The sequence below is a fragment of the Leuciscus leuciscus genome (assembly GCF_965113295.1).
Source record: "Leuciscus leuciscus genome assembly, chromosome: 3".
Classification (NCBI taxonomy): domain Eukaryota; kingdom Metazoa; phylum Chordata; class Actinopteri; order Cypriniformes; family Leuciscidae; genus Leuciscus; species Leuciscus leuciscus.
In genome coordinates this window covers 32,005,248-32,023,730 of record NC_138727.1, presented here as the reverse complement: position 1 = coordinate 32,023,730, position 18,483 = coordinate 32,005,248, and the positions used below count along the sequence as shown (strand labels likewise).

At 39.4% G+C, this 18,483-nt stretch overlaps 2 protein-coding genes across 2 annotated transcripts in view; both read right to left on the bottom strand.

The window, feature by feature from the left end:
- Window positions 1–18,483, bottom strand: part of pudp (pseudouridine 5'-phosphatase) — a 33,835-nt gene that overhangs the window by 13,788 nt on the left and 1,564 nt on the right. The window lies entirely within an intron of this gene.
- LOC309494633 (uncharacterized protein) lies at window positions 5,467–18,474 on the bottom strand. The gene is made up of 2 exons (XM_082164066.1): window positions 17,953–18,474; window positions 5,467–10,697 (listed from the first exon to the last, which is right to left on the bottom strand). Exon 2 carries the CDS (start codon window positions 10,353–10,355, stop codon window positions 9,699–9,701), a length of 657 nt encoding a protein of 218 aa, XP_082020192.1. The 5' UTR covers window positions 10,356–10,697; window positions 17,953–18,474; the 3' UTR covers window positions 5,467–9,698.

Sequence of the window (18,483 nt, the reverse complement as noted above, 5' to 3'; positions counted from 1 at the left end):
AGCAAATGCTTTTTCATATACCATTCACTTTCTTTGTTTAACATCTAATAACGTAGTAGACAGAACAGTAACCTAATAAGACTGATGGAGAATGGGAGTGCTGTGTGGTCAGGTAAAAGTCAAAATAAAAGTCTTGCTTCCGACACATTGACCAAATGAGTCGTAATGTGCATGGGCTACTCACGAACTATAGGCATCTACAAATATCTTTATTTGTATGTTTTCTGAGAGGAGTACCTTCCTAAATCTGTCCTTTGTTTTAATAATCCATGAAAAATTGCCGTTTTTCTCTGCTCGCTTTTCGAAGAATGGCACTTTCCCTCAGCACATGTTTGGTATTGTTGTAAAGCGCAGCATTCCAACTTTGTGAATATTCATAGTGAATTCTCACTGGCATGGGTCTAAACCAATGAAATGTGATTTTCAAACTCATGCTGATGTGAACAAAACGACCTTACTCACGCTGACTGACACATCCGAAGCGTGTGCAGTGAGCACAAAGACGCCTCTCAGACAGCACACTATCCCGATATAGCCTTAAAAACATTTTGAACAACTTCAGTGGAGAAAGGCATATAGTTCATCATAACATCATTATATACATCATATACATCATTCACCCGCTAAATTGCTAAATGTACCTGATTTTTCATATCAACAGGGAAAAAAAACAGGCTTCTCTTGAGAACTCCCTGCTTCAGAGCATAGTGATGATGATATGCTAAAGCCCACTAGCACATTGATGTGATTGGTTGTGACGCAAGAAACATCGGCGATTTCAAACCTTGTTCAAACTGTGTCTTTTTTTTTACTGCAGTTTTAAGGAAAAAAAATACTGAGCAATGGTGTTGACATGGTTTGTCTTAAAGCATATTAAAAACACCACATAGACATATAAACAACATTAAAAACATGATTTTCACCACAGGGGATTTTAATTTATATGCTGTCTGCCTCAATAGCTATGTTTACATGGACACCTTTTGGTTCAATCGGAATGAAATCAATACAATTGATAAATCCGAACACGGTGTTTACATGAACGATAAATAAAGTAATCGGGTTGATGTGCGCATTTATATGTCACAAGTTTCAAATTGGAATAGATTTTCAAATTTTTGACATGCGCACACTGCACAAATATACAGTTTCCCGCTGTTCGCGCATAACTATTCTCCTCTATTGGTTCTTTATTTGTTTTAAACAGCAGACGTAGTATTAATCCGTCTCTGGTCATGTTTTGGAGACAATGAGCATATTAACCATTTTGCCGTGCTGCTTATATTTATCACGCAGTAAAAATGCCCCTCCCCACGGCCAAAACCAGTCGTCTGTGGATGAGAATCCAAAACAAGGACTGGTGGGACGTTCTCCTGCTTCAATTCACAGACGCTGAGTGAAATGAGAATTTTAGAATGACGAGACACTTATTTATATGACACTTTATTCAACAGGAAGAACAGCTCGTTCCGCGCATCATACGTCATTACGCTATTTAACGTCATTGCACATGCGCAGTTTCGGAGGGGGGGGTCACATTTTTTAATATGTACCAAACATATTAAAAAATATATGTTTTTTTTATACATGCCATGGGATTAATCAATGCATGCTGATGAATGATGTATAATAATAATAATTCATCTGCATACCCTAGTTTTGCACTGATGTAACAAGACTGACAGTGACACAATAAGACCTCATGTTATCTTTTTACTATTAAAAAAAAAATATTAAAAAACATGTATGTTCTATAATGTTTGATTATAATTTTACTGTCTTCACATAGGGATGGGATTTGATAAGATTTTATCAATAATAATGCCACTGACGATTCTGATTATCGATCCAATTCTTTAACGATTCTCTTATCGATTCTTGATAGCACTGTGTGGAAAAATGTTTAAAATGCTTTTAAAAAAAAGTGGTTTTATTTATTTTAAAGTTTAAGCTTGAGTTAGCAAACTGTACTTTTTATATAATGTATGTAATAAATAGAACCTTATTGTAAAGTGTTACTGATTAGTTATACACCGATTCAGACGTCTCCTGAGTTCACTGTTGGAAAGATCAGTTGTTTTAACGATTCATTAAAATGAATCGGTTCAAAGGAGTCATTATTAGTTCGCGAATTGGACGTGACGTGCGCGTTGTGTGATTATCCCAGCAGTTAGGACATGGACATCCAAGATTTGTGTCAAGTTGTCAACATAGAAAACATTTCATCACTGTATAGTTTTATTTCGTTTAATTAAAGTGTTGTTTTATGTCACCTGAATGTCCGGAACGCTTTTCAGAGAAGATAAGGAAACTTATTTAGCACAATTCACACCCAGCAGTATAATTCGACCGGCTCTCTCTCTCTCTGGTCGTTCTTTTAGTTAAAACATGCGCCCTGTCACAAACGCAGCCGTTCATCTACATTACTCACCGATCAAATAAGACTTTGGCGGGACAAAAATTCACTTTGGCGGGCGCTAAAACAAGTTCAATGCAGGAAAATTCATGCGTGAGTTTCCATTAGACTCGCACGGTAGCCAGGCAAATGGCGAGCTCAGCTGTTGTTGACGCTGTGTGTGTCATGGTGTGTGTGCTTCAAGATTATGACGCAAGTGCTAAGATTCCGATTGGCCAAGAGAAAAAGTGCTAAGATTCCGATTGGCCCAGAGAAATGTAAATTATAAGAATTATCCAATAATGTTTCGCAATTCTAGCCTGCATGGCAGTTTACTGTGAGAAACAATACCCCCCCCCCCACACAAAAAAAAACTCTCCGGTTCTACGCGATTCACGTAAATGACCCAATTGACCAAGAAAACGGCGATTGTCGCCGAAAAGCGACAAGTTTGCAGGTATGGTTTACATGTCCTCTCGATCGGATTACAAAAGGGATAAACCACCCCTTTCAATCCGATCGAAATTTCATTCGGATCGAGCTCAATCGGATTGATTAAGGTGTTTACATGAAGGTTTTTTAGTCCGATTGAGCCGTCAATCCGATTATAAGTGTCCATGTAAACGCAGCTAATGTTAATCAAACAATTGAAAAAAAGAAAAAAAAGTTGAATTTTAGATTTTTCTCAAAATTTACTTCGCTGACTATCGACTTCAAATAGGTGTAGCTCAGTCATGTATTGTTTGAATCAGAGTAAATCATTTTGCTCATTGCGAATCATTGCGACCATCTTGGCTACAAATTATCATACAGTCTTGACATGAAACACTTTAAACTGCCTTGTCTTTGAGACCATCATACAATCATTGCATTAATTAAGGTTTCAAAAAGGTTTTTACAACTCCCAATTTTTTCTCTAATTTTTTTAATGCAAACATGTCTCACGTTTGTAACACTTTATCGCACTTGTGTGAATGTTTCTGTCTCGGTACCTACTATACCTCTTAGACAGTTTCCACTTGGAAATGTTGTGCCTTGTAATTAAACCCCTTTGAGTGGTCTACTGAACCTGTTTAACCGTTTTATGCAAGAGTGCAACTTATGTAGGCTAAATGTTGCCAAAGAAAATAGGGCCAATTATACAGGGCTTTATTAAGACTATCATTAGTCTAAGCCATAGGACTGAACCCACCTTTTATAAAGCTCCACTCCCTTAAGTGCACTGCTCAGCACTGAGGGATGCAAAATGCCTGACCCTTCTAGAAAGAGGTGGTCCACTTCCTTGCCTTTGGTCACAATTGAGACAGATGACTGGGCATACATACATTAGTCACATGCGTGAGAGGGCTTCCATGCCTCTGGAAAGACTACTCAGTATTCATGTCATGCTGGCCTTCCTCACATCACCACGTGCATGCAATGGATGGAGATCAGAAAGACGTCTTTAAAGTCACCCTCTAATGCTAATCTACTCTTAGCTAGCATGAACTTAAAAAGGTTCAGCTGATTAATGGCCCTTATCATGTGGTGATCTTTGGGCCTGATCTTCTTGCCACGGGAAATACATGTGTTTCCATGTGCTCGAGACTTACCGAGTTCGATACTGAAAAGAAGGAAAAAAAAATCTAAACACCAAAGCAAAACGCACTTTTTTTAAATTTTTTTTTTTATTAAAGGGAAACTATATATTGACCATGTCCAAGGCCAATACATGCACAATGGAGAGGGATTAATTTTTGATCTGAGGTTCCCTTTGAAGAGCAGGAACCCACATATATTATTGAAAGTATTCTGGTGCAGGCTGATGAACAGTCTGCAATCACAGACAGACATCCCTGCTTGGAATATTTTTCTCATTGATACACAGACCTTTTCTCAGATGTCAGTGTTCTGAAATAACATGAATCACGTTGGTTTGGTTCTGGTAACTTTTGTTACCTACTACGCCCTTGAGCTTTGATCACAGATATAATGTTTTAAATCAGCAGCATCTTTCAGAGGGTATTCACCTTTGCAAGCTTCCACGTGAGATGATAGCACAAAGTAATGATGCTAGTTATTTGAATTTCAATGTCTTTTCAGAGGTTTTAAAGGTTGAAAGATAATTCAAGAGCAACTCCTGAACCGCTGACCTCCTAAAACGACAGCTACATTATCACTAGCAACTGCCTTAACAAAGAGGTGCCACTCTGGCATTTCTTCTAGAGCTTTTTCATTTTGCCCCAAGGACATCTCATATAGTGTGAAAATACATGGCACATAATTAATCAGTTGTCTTTTAAATGCATAATAAAAAAAGTGAAATGGGTAGTTCATCCAAAAAAATGTAATCCTGTCATGATTTACTCAGCCTCATTTCGCTCAAAACTGATGTGAGCTTGGCAGAATGTTCATGCTGCTCTTTCCTATATAGTTAAAATGAATGGTAACCAGGGGCTCCCAAGTTTCATACACACACATACATATATGATTTATATTGGGTTAACTTTTGTGGTGTAGATAGTGTCTAGCTTTCGCCTGCCATGTTCCCCGACAAAATATTGTGTAGCAGTTGTAGCAACACACTGCATTTTTTTTTCTTTTTTTTTTTTTCACTTTATTATAGGTGGCAACCAGTGTTAAGGTGCAATACCACCGCCTACTATATTGGAGTGTGAACCAGTTACTGGAGCTTGATTATTTACAATATTATCTGTAGTATTAACATGATATCAATATTTATTAAATGTAACAGTGTACTGCGACACCTCAATGTATCTTTGACAAGAAAAACAAGAATGACAAACTATTATTTATTGAACCAAATGTAAGCATTGCATAAATTACCAGCACAGAGGCTATGCATATATTCATATGCATCTTTCGTGATCAACAGTTTAAAGAAAATGATACGCATTTGGAATTACATGAGTGTGAATAAATGATGAATGATCTCTTTAATATAAAGTTATCATAGGGATATGGAAAAAGAGACAAAAAAAGAAAGAAACAGATGCTTCTGCATATATATATATATTTCTCTTTTTTTTTCTGCAACCATTTTGAAAAGGATAAGAATGCATGGTGCATGATCATGAATGGTCACTCTCCTTCACTTTTTCTATGTCCTTTTCTCAGTCTCTTGGATCCTTTCTTATTCTGAATGCCCATCTTCTTCCACTGCTGTTTCATTGTTCCACTCCTCTCTTTCTTTAATTTACGCACACAAACAGAGCTCACAAAGTTGGAACTCACAGTTCACTTCAAGGCAGGCATGTGATGCAGCATCATTTGTTACTCCCTTGATCACTCTGTAGATTCCCTCTTAGCGGCACTTTCATATCTTACCGGGAGAGATGGCGGTTTTAAAGGGGTCATGAACTGCATTATTTTATTATTTTAAATTATTTCTGGAGTGCACTTATAATGTTAGTATGATTTTTTTATAAAAAAATGTCATAATTTAGAAATAAAAGGCAATTTTCCTATCTTGATTTTAGCCCTCTGATTTAAACGCTCTGTTTGAAGGGGCGTGTCTGCTGTGAGACACAGTGTAAACGCCCACTATTATGATTGGCTTACATCTTTGTTTATGAAATAGTTAAATATTGCATTTGGAACTCTCACGAAAACCTTTAGCAAGTTTTTTTATTTTTTATTATTACAGCTCTCAAGGTTAACTAGTCATGAAAAGTGTTGATTATTGCATTATATTTAGATCTATAGCATAATATTTAGATCGTGGCATGAAAGGTTGGCCTAGAAATCTAGACGCACCCTAGCGGCAGCAAAATGTAATTTGCAGCCAGCCAGGGTAGTCTAGCAACTCTCCGTTGACTTTCGAGCTGGAAAAACCGAACTCTAGTCAGGCCAATCACATCGTGTATAGGATCGGTGGGCGGGCTTAACATAATGATGACAGCGTTGTGACGGTTCCGCATGAATTCCCTGAAGACAAAGAATTGCTGCTGCTGGCAAACAGCGGTCTTTCGAATCGGCTTTGGCCGCGACTCTGGGGGACTTGGAGTCTTTGTTGAGAAAAGAACAAAGAATAGCACTGAAGTCATTCTTAAAAAAGGAAGATGTATTCGTAGTTTTGCCGACCAGATACGGCAAAAGTTTAATCTATCAACTAGCTCCGCTGGTGGGAAAACGCTCTGGTTGGTTGTAGTGCTCGTGCAGAGGAAATTTGAAAGACAACCGTTTATCCCGCCCCTCGGATTGAGCCCTGCCAATGGTGAGTTTCCAGACCTAACATCTTGATGTGGGTCTGGCTTGCCAGGCTAATAAAAGGTTGCAAAGATTAGCATTGTAGCCGATCACAGACATGTTGATGAATGCAGTGATCTTGTCATTGCATCTCGATTTCTGCACTCAAAAATGCTTTCATCATAGCTAACAGTACAAACATGATGTAGAGATTTGTGATAAGAGATTTGTTGATTTATTATGGGAGTCTTGGCGAGAGTCAAGAACTCAGTCACTGATAAACTCACGCTGTGTGATTGACAGCTTCAGGGATTGTAAAGTATGAGTTATTTTATCACTTTCTATGTATAATTTATTCACAGTTTAAATAACATATTATTTTAATCCTACTAAGAGAAACAATGTGAAGTTGACCATTTAGTCACTGGTTTGATTTACTGACACATAAACAGCAATAAATGATTTTGAGGCAAAAACATCTGACTGTACATGAAACATTACATATCAGACATCACTGGACACTGGTGATTTTGGTTAGACACGTATCAATATCAAAAGATCTTTAACAATAGTGACTTTTTTTTACTCACATAAGTGTGTTGCACCGTTCCTGTCGGATCCAATATAGAAGGCACAACATATTTTTTTTAATTACAGTCTCTCTGCAAATCCAACGTCAGAAAGAAGGTTATGCAGCGACTGTGTTTTTACACAACCTGGCACTGAACAACATTTTGTACTCTTCAAATGCATATTTAAGTTGCGCGATCCAGTGTTAGCGCCACAAATGTTATTTAACTACTCCTTGTCATTTGCGAAAACGAGTCGTTCTCTGGGCATGGTTTTCTTAGCCTGGAGATTAAAAATGTAAAAAATGTAATCACTTTTTTTTTTTTTTTGATGTTTTCTGTCATTTTAGGTAGTTTTTATCACGCTGATGTAAGTTTTAATTTTTTTTCATAAGTTTGGTCTAAGTTAGTTATTTGATGGTATAAAAACGGGAATGTGACGTCATGATTGAGCTGTGATTGACAGCTTCTCTAAACGAAGTAGTCACTGAGGCACCAACTGACTTTTTTGAGGATTTTCGGGAGGAGACTGGAGCTTCAACTTTAATTTCTACATGTCCACTACTGTTTATTTCACTGACACGATGAGTTGCTCTGCAGTAAACTTTGTATTAACTGTTTCTGCAAGAGTGTGGGCGGGACCACTTCATGCTCACTACTGCGCAGACTCGGGTCCCGTGTTCACTACTGTGCAGAATCAGGTCCAAAATCAGCGCAAGATGCCAGTGCCATATTAGGACTTTGGTGACTTCACTTTTCACCAATGGAAGAGAGTGAAGGGGCGTCATCCATCTTTTACAGTCTAAGGACTAGGAGCACAATCCAAACATCAAGGGCTCACAGAAAAAGCCTGCAAAACCAAGATCATCTCTGCGTTGTCTACACCAGAACATAAGCACCACTTCAAAGCATTGAGATGCTTCATAGAGGAGAACTTGGGATGGTCTCAGCAATCAATGAAAAGCCTGTATCTATCAAAGTGCCCGTTCAAGTTTCAGAGGTTCAGAGTCTCCAAATCCCTGGACAGGGGTGCTATCACAAACCCCGAACCTGAGAGAGATGGTCTGCCATGGCTGAGATTCTTCAGTGAGGTTTCTCCAGAAGAGAGACCAGATCCGAAAACCACAAGCGAGACCTTCCCCCCTCAAACTCTCCAAAGAATAGCCAGAAGTAAGCTCACCTGTAGAACGGCATATACTGGCCTTAGACCACACCTGTGCCAAAGCACCTATTTCCAGAGGCACTGAGGGAGACAGAGCAAATGAGAGGGGATACTGTGTCATCTCACTGTATGCAAACAAGTCAAGAAACAAGTTGACAACTCAAGGGTGCAACCTCCAGACCTCAGCCTGTGCCTCACAAGATGGTTCGCTTCAGGATTCAAACTCCCTGGGAGATGAACTGCTTTTAGAGACAACATCTTGTTTAGTGACCTAACCAGAATGTGCCACTCTACACTGTGCAGCAGGATCAAATTACACTTAGAAAAATAGCTAAACATCAACTACATTACAAACATGGTCTAACTTAGCGCAGTTGGGATACAGTGTGACAATCTGTGTTATTAACAATATACATAGAAGGAGTGTGCACATGATATGATCGCTCAACTGGAGTAGCTTATTGAATAGGCAATTACACTTAGTCCATACGTGCTGAAAACGCTGCACTACGTTATTTGCATACAACGCAACTTAAAACTTCACACACGTAGCCAACTTAATACTTAAAGGGAAAGAATTCACAACATGCCCGATGTTGTAAAGAGCAATAGCATTGTGCAGTGTTTACTTCAGTAAAGTTGACCAAGTGGATCTCTGAGCTCGTGTGATTGAGTGGAGGCGGGGCTAATTTGCATATTCATATATCGGTGTATACGAAATGAAACAAGGGTGTAGAGTTAGTCAAGCTATTTTAAGGCATGAAGAATTTATTTTCACAAGAAATAATTACTCCATAACCAATCACAAACAAAGCTAAAAATGAACTTCCCTTTGACACATTTGCTTATAGCAGTTCCCTATTACTGAACTTTGAATTAGGTTCAAAGTTACGTCATGCATGATAATGACTGATCATTGTTTTTATGATCAATCACTGGTGTCACTTAAGCATACTTGAGTTCTCAGGTAATTTGTGCTAGAGTAAATAAACCCATTAATGCTGGAATGCCAGCAGCCTGTTACGGAGTCAAACTCAAGAGAAGAAGTTTGACGTTAACAGGGAGTTTATTGAGACAACAACTGAGCGGATGAACTGAATACAGGTAAGTGGTAAGTGCAATGATACTTTGGAGAGCGGAGTGCTGGTGATGAATAGAATGGTTCTCCTTACAGGAGTGGAGTTCGGTGGAAGACTGGATGGATCACAGTAGACACGGAGACGCTGGAGGAGAAACACTGGAGAGAATGGAGACAAGAGGCTGGAGTGGAGAAGGATCGCTGGAGACAGGGAGATAGTCCTCTTCATACAAACGAGACCGGACAATGAGCTGTGGTGAAGTGTGTGTATAAATAGTGGAAGTGATGAGGTGCAGGTGTGTGTGATTATGGAATGACGTGCAGGTGGGAGCCAAGGAGGGTGATGGGAGATGTAGTGCAGATCTGTGACAGAAGCCCCCCCTCCTGGCAGCCTTGCGTCGTGTAACATCCCAGGGGTTGCCTGAGGCTGACGAGGTGCAGGAAGCCTCCAGGGCAGTGCTGGTTCAGGCGGCCAGGGCGGAGCCGGCAGCTCGGGAGACCAGGGCAGAGCCGGCAGTATGGGTATATGCCTCCCCCCCAAAATTTTTTATTGGAGAGCTCCAGGCGTCGCTGGAATGGACTCTGGACAGGGACAGAGACTGGAGACCCCACTAGACTCTGGATGAGGACGGAAACTGGAGTCACTTCTGGGCTCAGGACGAGGACAGAGACTGGAGTCACCTCAGGACTCGGGATGAGAACGGAGACTGGAGATTCAGGCTGGGTGGCGGCCATCTTAGCTGGAGGCTCAAGAGCGGTGGCCATCTCAGACGAGGGCTCAGGTGCGGTGGCGGCCATCTTGGCAGAGGGCTCTGGCGTGGTGGCGGCCATCTTGGCAGAGGGCTCTAGAACAGCAGCGGCCATCTTGGGACTAGGCTCTGCAACGGCGGCGGGGATGGAAAGGGAATCTGAATCTGCTTCTTCCAGGGTGTAGGACAATCCACTCAACCACAGGATGTTCATCCAGACCAATCCAAAAGATGGACACCTGGTGAACGAGGTCGAGGAACTTCTCTGTGTATGCCTCGATCAGGCAGTGGTCCTGGGAGATGGAAAGAAGCAGATTGGCAGAGTCTAGGGGAACGAGGAGGATGCCCATATTGCTGTCAGTCTGTATCATGTCAACTGAGCGGATGAACTGAATTCAGGTAAGTGGTAAGTGCAATGATACTTTGGAGAGCGGAGTGCTGGTGATGAATAGAATGGTTCTACTTACAGGTGTGAAGTTCGGTAGAAGACTGGATGGAAGATGTGGACATAGAACACAGGGATCACGATAGACACGGAGACGCTGGAGGAGAAACACTGGAGAGAATGGAGACAGGGAGATCGTCCTCTTCATACAAACAAGACCAGACAATGAGCTGTGGTGAAGTGTATGTATAAAGAGTGGCAGTGATGAGGGTGATGATGAGGTGCAGTTGTGTATGATTATGGAATGACGTGCAGGTGGGAGCCAATGAGGATGATGGGAGATGTAGTGCAGATATTTGAAACAGTCTATAGGCCTTTCATCATTAAAGGCATAGTTCATCTATAAATTAAAACACTGTCATAATTTCCTCAGATCTATTTCATTATCTCCTATTCTGAAGAATGTTTCCTAAACTACGTCGGATGCCATTGTGTAGACAACAAAGAAAAAAATATTAATAATAATTCGAAACATCTTTTTATTCCACAGAAGAAAGTAAGCCACAGAGGTTAAGAACAATATGAGGGTGAACAAATTAGGGGTGTTTATGAATAGTTAATAGATATGTAATAATTATTAGACAAATAAAAATACTATTAGAATTTTGCTACATGTTGCTTTGTAAAATGCCGTGAATCCATGATAAATCCTAAGAATGTCATCGCCTGCCTCTAGGCGCAGCAAAGTTTGGAATTACTTTGGTCAAAAGGATAGTGGCGAGCAGGACAAGGCCGAGGGCCTTGAGAGAATGGCGCGAGGCCAGTGGCGTGATTACTGATGAGTGACACCTGCGCGACGCACCGGTCTCGTATCTCTCACGGAGGAGCAGAAGCATAAAAGGAGGAGCAAAGACAGTGGAGAACGAGAGAGGACCTGACCTGGACTTGTGTTTTGATTGTTTTATTATATGTGACAGCAGTCATCCGTGAGGGGCTGCTGTCTTTTACTTTCGTTTTGTATTTGTTTATTTTATTATCAAAGTATGAATGTTAGCCGGTTCCCGCCTCCTTCTTCCCACAACAACGAACTGCGTTACAATGATCTTACAAAATTGAATCAAATTTGATCAAATTAATCAACCATTTGCATTGCATTGCATGTCACATGCAAACTTTGTCGGGTGAAACTTAGTTATCATAATATCACCATTACAATTAGAAATCACATGAAATCCATGATCAAAAATGACTGTAAAAAATAAATCTGCATTGTTTATCCTTTTGATCTATCATTCAAAAAATTTGGGGGGGGTAAATAAATTAAATTTACTTTTATATGAAATAAATGTTTTTCTCCAATACACGTTGGCCACAATTATTGGCACCCCTAGAATTTTTTGACGAGTAAAATATCTCTAAAGTATATTCCCATTAATATTTACCTTGTTTTAGCACAACAGGGTGACCTCTAGTTTCACAAGAGTTTAAATATGAGGAAACACAAGGAGGTTGCTAATAAAATGCTAAATCAGATATATGTACAATAACAATTTTAGGAAAAAAATGTAAATAACATTACGATGTCTAGAAATCAATTTCAATAGTAGCGTTACATTGGGTTTAATTAGTATTAATTAATTAGGGGCCAAGCCCCGAAGGGGATAGCCCCTATTGTATCTGTTAGTTTACTTTATTATTATTTTTCCCAAATGGGAGTCAATGGCAGCCCTATGAACCGTAAGTGGGAAAATGATGAAATTTGGCACAACTGTAGAGTCATGAAACTGGACCAATTTTGGAGTCTCTAGGACCAACTCTATAGTGCCACCACCAGTTTAAAAATTTAATTTCTAAAGGTTATAACTTTTGAACCATTTGATTTAGAAAAATTAAACTTAGTACACCTGATTCCACTCTTCATACTGATTACATTCAATATCTTACATTAAGTAGTGCCCATTACAGTAGTGGCCATTTTGAAAAGTAAAGTATTTCGTTTTTTTGCTACTACTCCTTGTTGCGCTGCACGCGACCCTGCAAACAAACACTGTTTTTACAGTGACCCAAATAAAGCACAAAAAGAGTATGTTTCAAGCACACAACACCCGGGTAACTGGGTCCCCCTTCACTAGGCGGCCCATCCCCAGGTGTAACTCTATCTCTATCCATTCGGGCCGAGGCCTGGTAAGCCAGCCCCGATATGAATGTGTGCACAAAACACAACACACAGGTATCAGGTCCCCCATGTTAGGCGGCCCACCACCAATTTTCATTCAATCCCTAGCCACACGGGCCCAGGCAGGCCATCCCCGAAGTGTCGAACTGGGTTTTAAACACTATAAAGCGAGGCTACTTGCTCCAATTCGATCGCAGACCCCCACGTTTTCAGGAGGTCATCGAGACTTCGGTGAGAAGCGACGTGGCTCACGTGCTTCGCACCAAATTGATAAGCTTACTAGCAAAAGGGGCCATAGAGAAAGTTCCCCCAGCAATACCCAAGGTGGTTATCACGTTATCAGCTCTCCCCCCCCCTTGGGAAACGACGGGGAGGTCAATTTCCTCTGTCCAGGCAGAGCTCTCAAAATCTACCTAGAGCATTCTGCACAGTTCAGGCAGTCAGAACAGCTAGTTGTGTGCTTCGGTGGCCGCACCAAGGGTTTACCGGTCACAAAGCAGAGATTATCCAGATGGATAGTGGACGCCATCTCTCTGGCTTATGCCTCTCTGGGTCAGGAATGTCCCATAGGCACCTGAGCACCCGAGCACACACCACAAGGGGAACGGCCTCTTTGTGGGCCTGGTCTAGTGGTGTACCAATTGAAGACATATGTGCATCGGCCGGGTGGTCCTCGCCCTCCACGTTTTTCAGATTTGATAATTTGTAGGTACCCTGCTTACAAGCTCGGGTTCTCTCCGTTTAACCAGACTGGTCTGACAGTAGTCTGGCCTTTTTTCAGTCTTACACAATTACTGTCATAAGCACAATGTGTTCTGTAGTAAGTGTTATATCATAAGGCCCCTACTCAGGTCTGGTCCCCGTTTGAGTTTTTTTTTCCCTTTTTGGGAACATTTACTAGTAGCTCATGTTGTACTGTGAATCTCTGGCTTATGCCATAGGCACCAGTTCACAGCAGAGTCAGTTGCCATAGTGTGGCTTTTTACATTGCGTCCCCACTGCTTATAGCTACGCAATACGAATTGACCATTCTCGAAAGGGAACGTACTTGGTTACTAATGTAACCTCGGTTCCCTGAGAGTAGGGAACGAGTATTGCGTAGCCTGCCACACTATTCCAATATGTCAAGGTGTCTTTTGCTTCAGTCGATTTAACCTGATTTTATGGCAAATGGTGGGCTTTTATAGTTATAAGCCACGCCCATTGTGGCGGGCTCTGACGCACCCGGGTCTCATTGGTTTGAGCGTCAGAGCCACTTCACCATAGGATGTGCAGTTGCTGCAGCACAGCCCATCGGTGAGCTAGTTGCTCTGACGGTGCTTGCTGTGCAGCTGCACTGCATTTTAAATATAGGCTTCAATATTCTTGAGGAAAGGAGTTTCCTCACTGCGTTTAGCTACGCAATACTCGTTCCCTACTCTCAGGGAACCGAGGTTACGTTGGTAACCGAGTAGGGCTGGGCGGTATATCGAGTTGTACAATATATTGATTTTTTTTGTTTTAAACGATATGGAATGAGGCAATACCGTTTATATCGATACAGTAGTTTGATACGAGCACATCTGAAAAATAGCCGAGGACGCAGTGTGAGCTGCTGCAGTGAAAGTACATAGTACAATTTGTCCTATACATGACACAAGCTTATATTAAGGGCTTCAAAATAACTGGTAAGATAGTTAACAAGTTTAAAGCAGCTTGCCCAGTCAGATACTCAGACAGATTATTGTATCTGACTGACAGATAAATACTTGCACTGTTGAATGCGTTTGAGATGTGGTGCTTCCTCAGTGCTTCACTTACATTTCACAGGTATATTCTCCATCTGTAAATGTTAGAGAGTCAAACAAATATGTCCATTTCACTGTCAGGAGAGGACGAGCCTTCTGCAAGTGAATCTCCGCTAAAATTCAAGCTTCCGTGAATGAGCGCCGCCGCTTTTTGGCGCGTGGTGCCAAAAAGACGGAGCACAATAGAATAGAATAATAATTCTGACTCAAATATACATATTGCTAAAATATTTGTTGTTGAAGACAGTAAATGTGCCATATGTGGAAGTGGAATTGTAAACATATAAATATTTTATGAAAGTGACTATTTATAATGGGGTAATCAAATGCAGGCTAATATAATTAGTTTGTGCTTTTGTTTTTATTTTCATTTTTTAGTTTAGCCTTTAGTCAATTTAAAAACAAAAGCATTATTTTTGTTTTTAGATTGTAATGTTACAATGTTAGAATGTAATGTGATTTTAACCACCTTTTTGCACATAATATATTCCATAGCCTACATTACATTCATTATTTGTTTCCATATACTTCAATATCAACATTGTTTGTATGATATCATTGGGCAGGGTGTGAATTTTTTTTAATTTCTTTATAAATACAGATTTTCTTTATCCAAACAGAAAAACCTAGAAAGTACCGAGATATGTTACCATTTAACAAAAAAAACAGAGATATGTTTTTTTGGCCATATCACCCAGCCCTATAACCGGTACGTTTTTCATCAATGCATCAACAACAAATTAATCATTATACCCCTAACAATGGTATGTGAAGTTCAGTACTAAATCAGTATTTTCCAAACTCACATCCACCTGGGTGTCCATCTCAAATAGCCAGGGCAGGGCACCATAGAAAATTCATGAATTGTGAACAAATTATATCTGGAAAACCATGGAAAGTAGTATGACAGAGTAAAACAATGGTGTAGGCCTAGCTATGTATTATTCGATGTATTTTTTAAGTTATTCAATAAAGAATCCAAACCAAACAACAAAAAGCAGCCAGATACAAAAAAAAAAAAAAAAAAAAAAAAAAAAAATTACAAAATGTGATTTTTTTTTGATAACAATTACTTTTGATGTTTATGTTATTGCCCATTCACTTTCTGTAGTGTTTAATATTTTGTGAGGATTGGTGGTTGGGGTGGTGAAGTGATATGAGAATTGAGACTCATATTAAAGCTGTTTAAATTGCTGAATAGTTGGCAAATTTTGTATTAAAAAAATTGTCCTTTTGTGTTTTTATAAAAAATATCACAGAGAAAAACATATACTGAATACTTCAGCAGCATACATAAACAGGCAGATGGGTCTTCTAGTACGCCCTCTGTGTTTTCCATTTTGAACTCAGGTCCTCATTCACTCTCTTATTAAGGGCTTTATAGTGCAGGAGGAAGTTGATCCAAGAACAAAATAAAAATAAAAAACTCCTTCCTGAAGAGGCAAATATTAGTCCCTCAAGGACAAAAGAAACAAGTCAATTAATAGTCCTGTATCTTCATCCTGGCACCTTTCAATGCTTATTTGTACCATTTTAAAGGGAGGGGTTTCATGGCAGAATAAAATGAAACATGCATCTAGTTAATCCCCATTTGTGTTTTATTATTTCCTAGACTTTGTCAGCAAGCGTCATGTGAGGTAAATAAAGAACAAAAATGAGCAGCTTGCCACAAACAGACAAGCGGCTTTAAACTGTTCATTATACAGATTTCCGAATGAATTAAAGACACTATCATTTGCATTTTAATACTACCATCTACAAGGCATGTAAGACATAGAGAACTCAAACATTCGGTTTTGTAGTTCACAAATTTCCAGCACTTTGGTATACATGTCGGACTGAACGATTAATCGAAAAGTAATCGAAAACTAAATGCAGAACCTCTAACTGATGTAACTGTTCCATGTCAGTTATTCCGTTGTTTTTTATATACTTTCCCTTAAAAACATACTACCGCCTATTCATGTGACTCCATCATGTGACAGGTCAGTGGCATGGAAGCAATATGGAGCAGAACTCAAACACAGAGTCATCTCACAGTAGCTCGCACATCAAGTGCAGTTTGCAGGCACACGGATAGATTAAGGAGCAGTTATCTTTGTTTATATAATCTGAATGCTATGTATTGCTAGGGTAATTGCATGTTTTACACAGGTAATTGTACAGGTAAGTTAATCGCCATTCTTATGCGCTGCTACACACATACAGACAGCAAGCGAGCCCTGAAGCCAGATTACTTTCGCTTGCATCCACACTAAAGTTTGTCAGTTGTAGGTGTTTTGAGGCTTGCCAGTTTGAACATTCAAGCGATTTAGACCATTGGATGTGTATCATTATATTGAACTAGTGTGGCAAACACACATTCATACAGACAGTAGCTCGCACATCACGTGAAGATCACGCACAGAGAAACATTCAGGAGCGCAGAAACTTATTGTCAACGCTGTCATGTAATTGAACTCTCTGTAAAGCTGCTTTGAAACAATCTGTATTGTAAAAAGCACTATATGTGACTTGACAAATTTATCACTAAAGTAGCTTAGAAACTCAACAGTTAAAGTACCGGTATATTTTTCTACTTTTGAAGTAACTACAACCCACAACTTCACAATTAATAAAGAGATGGTATGACTAATTCAAAGCAATCGCTTTGGCAATCGCTCTCTCATTAATGCATTCAAATAAATGTACTGTACTAATTTATCTGTATCTGAGCAGAAATCAAGAAATGTTATGACCCATAGACAAAATAACTGCTTAAAATTAGCTGTTCTGTCGGGGCAATAGCACTGTGAGCAGCGCTATGACATTTGCAGTAGCTCTGCACAAGGCGACCTGAGTTCGAGGCCCAGTTCAAGGTTACAGTTTTTCGCAAGCCAACATCAAAGTTTGTTCCTTCAATTATTTTTAAATCACAAAGATAAGTAATGCACTCTTTCATTAGAAAGAATATCCCACCTTTAATAGCTGTGCATATTTACAGTACAAAACCTTGTCAATGAACTATAAGGGCAAAAAACAAAACAAAAAGTAATTGTTCATTAATCGTAATCGAGGTAAAATGTTCAATTACTCAAGATTTTGATTTTAGGTCATATGTGCATGTCTGACCAAGAAGAGAAACAAATGGAGGTTCAATGGTTTGCTTATTCTCTCATCTCACAGTTGGGTTTAAACTTTAAAATCTTATATGGAATTAGTTGCTGACTTGCAGGACAAATTAAAAGATGAAGGAAGGAGCATTATCCACTTAATTTAAACAATAAAGGTATTCATTTCTTTCAAAAAGAAAATCTTACTGACCCCAAACTTTTGAACAGTAATGCATAATATCTGTTTCAAATAATGTAACTTTTTCATCAAAGAAAAGGGGTCAAGGGGTTAACATCACAAAATAGGCTAATAAATGAATGAACCTTATCGATTGTGGTCTAAGTCTAAGTTAGTGACATGGCCTACTTACGCTGAACAGTTTATCTGGCAACTGAAGATGCCCGTGACTCAGGCTGATAAATGGGTTTGACGCTTGGACAGTCTGGCTTGTGGTGTTCGCCCACTATAATTTGCATTCAGGTTGACTTTGAAAATGAAAATGAAAATGAAAACGATAACTGTGAAATAAAATAAAAAATAAACATTACATTTTAATCTGAATTGTGTCACTATTATTGCACGAGCATTAAAACAAATCTTTGTAAAAACTCTATTTGCAGTTTATTTTTCACGTTTGCCTTTTCATTTTAATATTGGCAGAAAATGTGTTCTATTGTTGGGAAGCCTGAAACTTTAATTACGCATATCATCATACTTCAGAATGCCAGCAAACTGTTTAGGTATGCTCTTCATGTACAAATCCACTTTTGCTAAGGAATTACCTTTTCAATAGCCGCCACTGTTTGTACTTGATCAAAAAGAGGTGACAGCCAACAAACAAGAATAGAATAGAATAGAATAGAATAGAATAGAATAGAATAGTGTCAGTGTAGTTTCACTC

Bases quoted from the DNA above. Each gene is read 5' to 3' on its own strand.
- LOC309494633 (XM_082164066.1), bottom strand. From the start codon at position 10,355: ATGAACATCCTGTGGTTGAGTGGATTGTCCTACACCCTGGAAGAAGCA.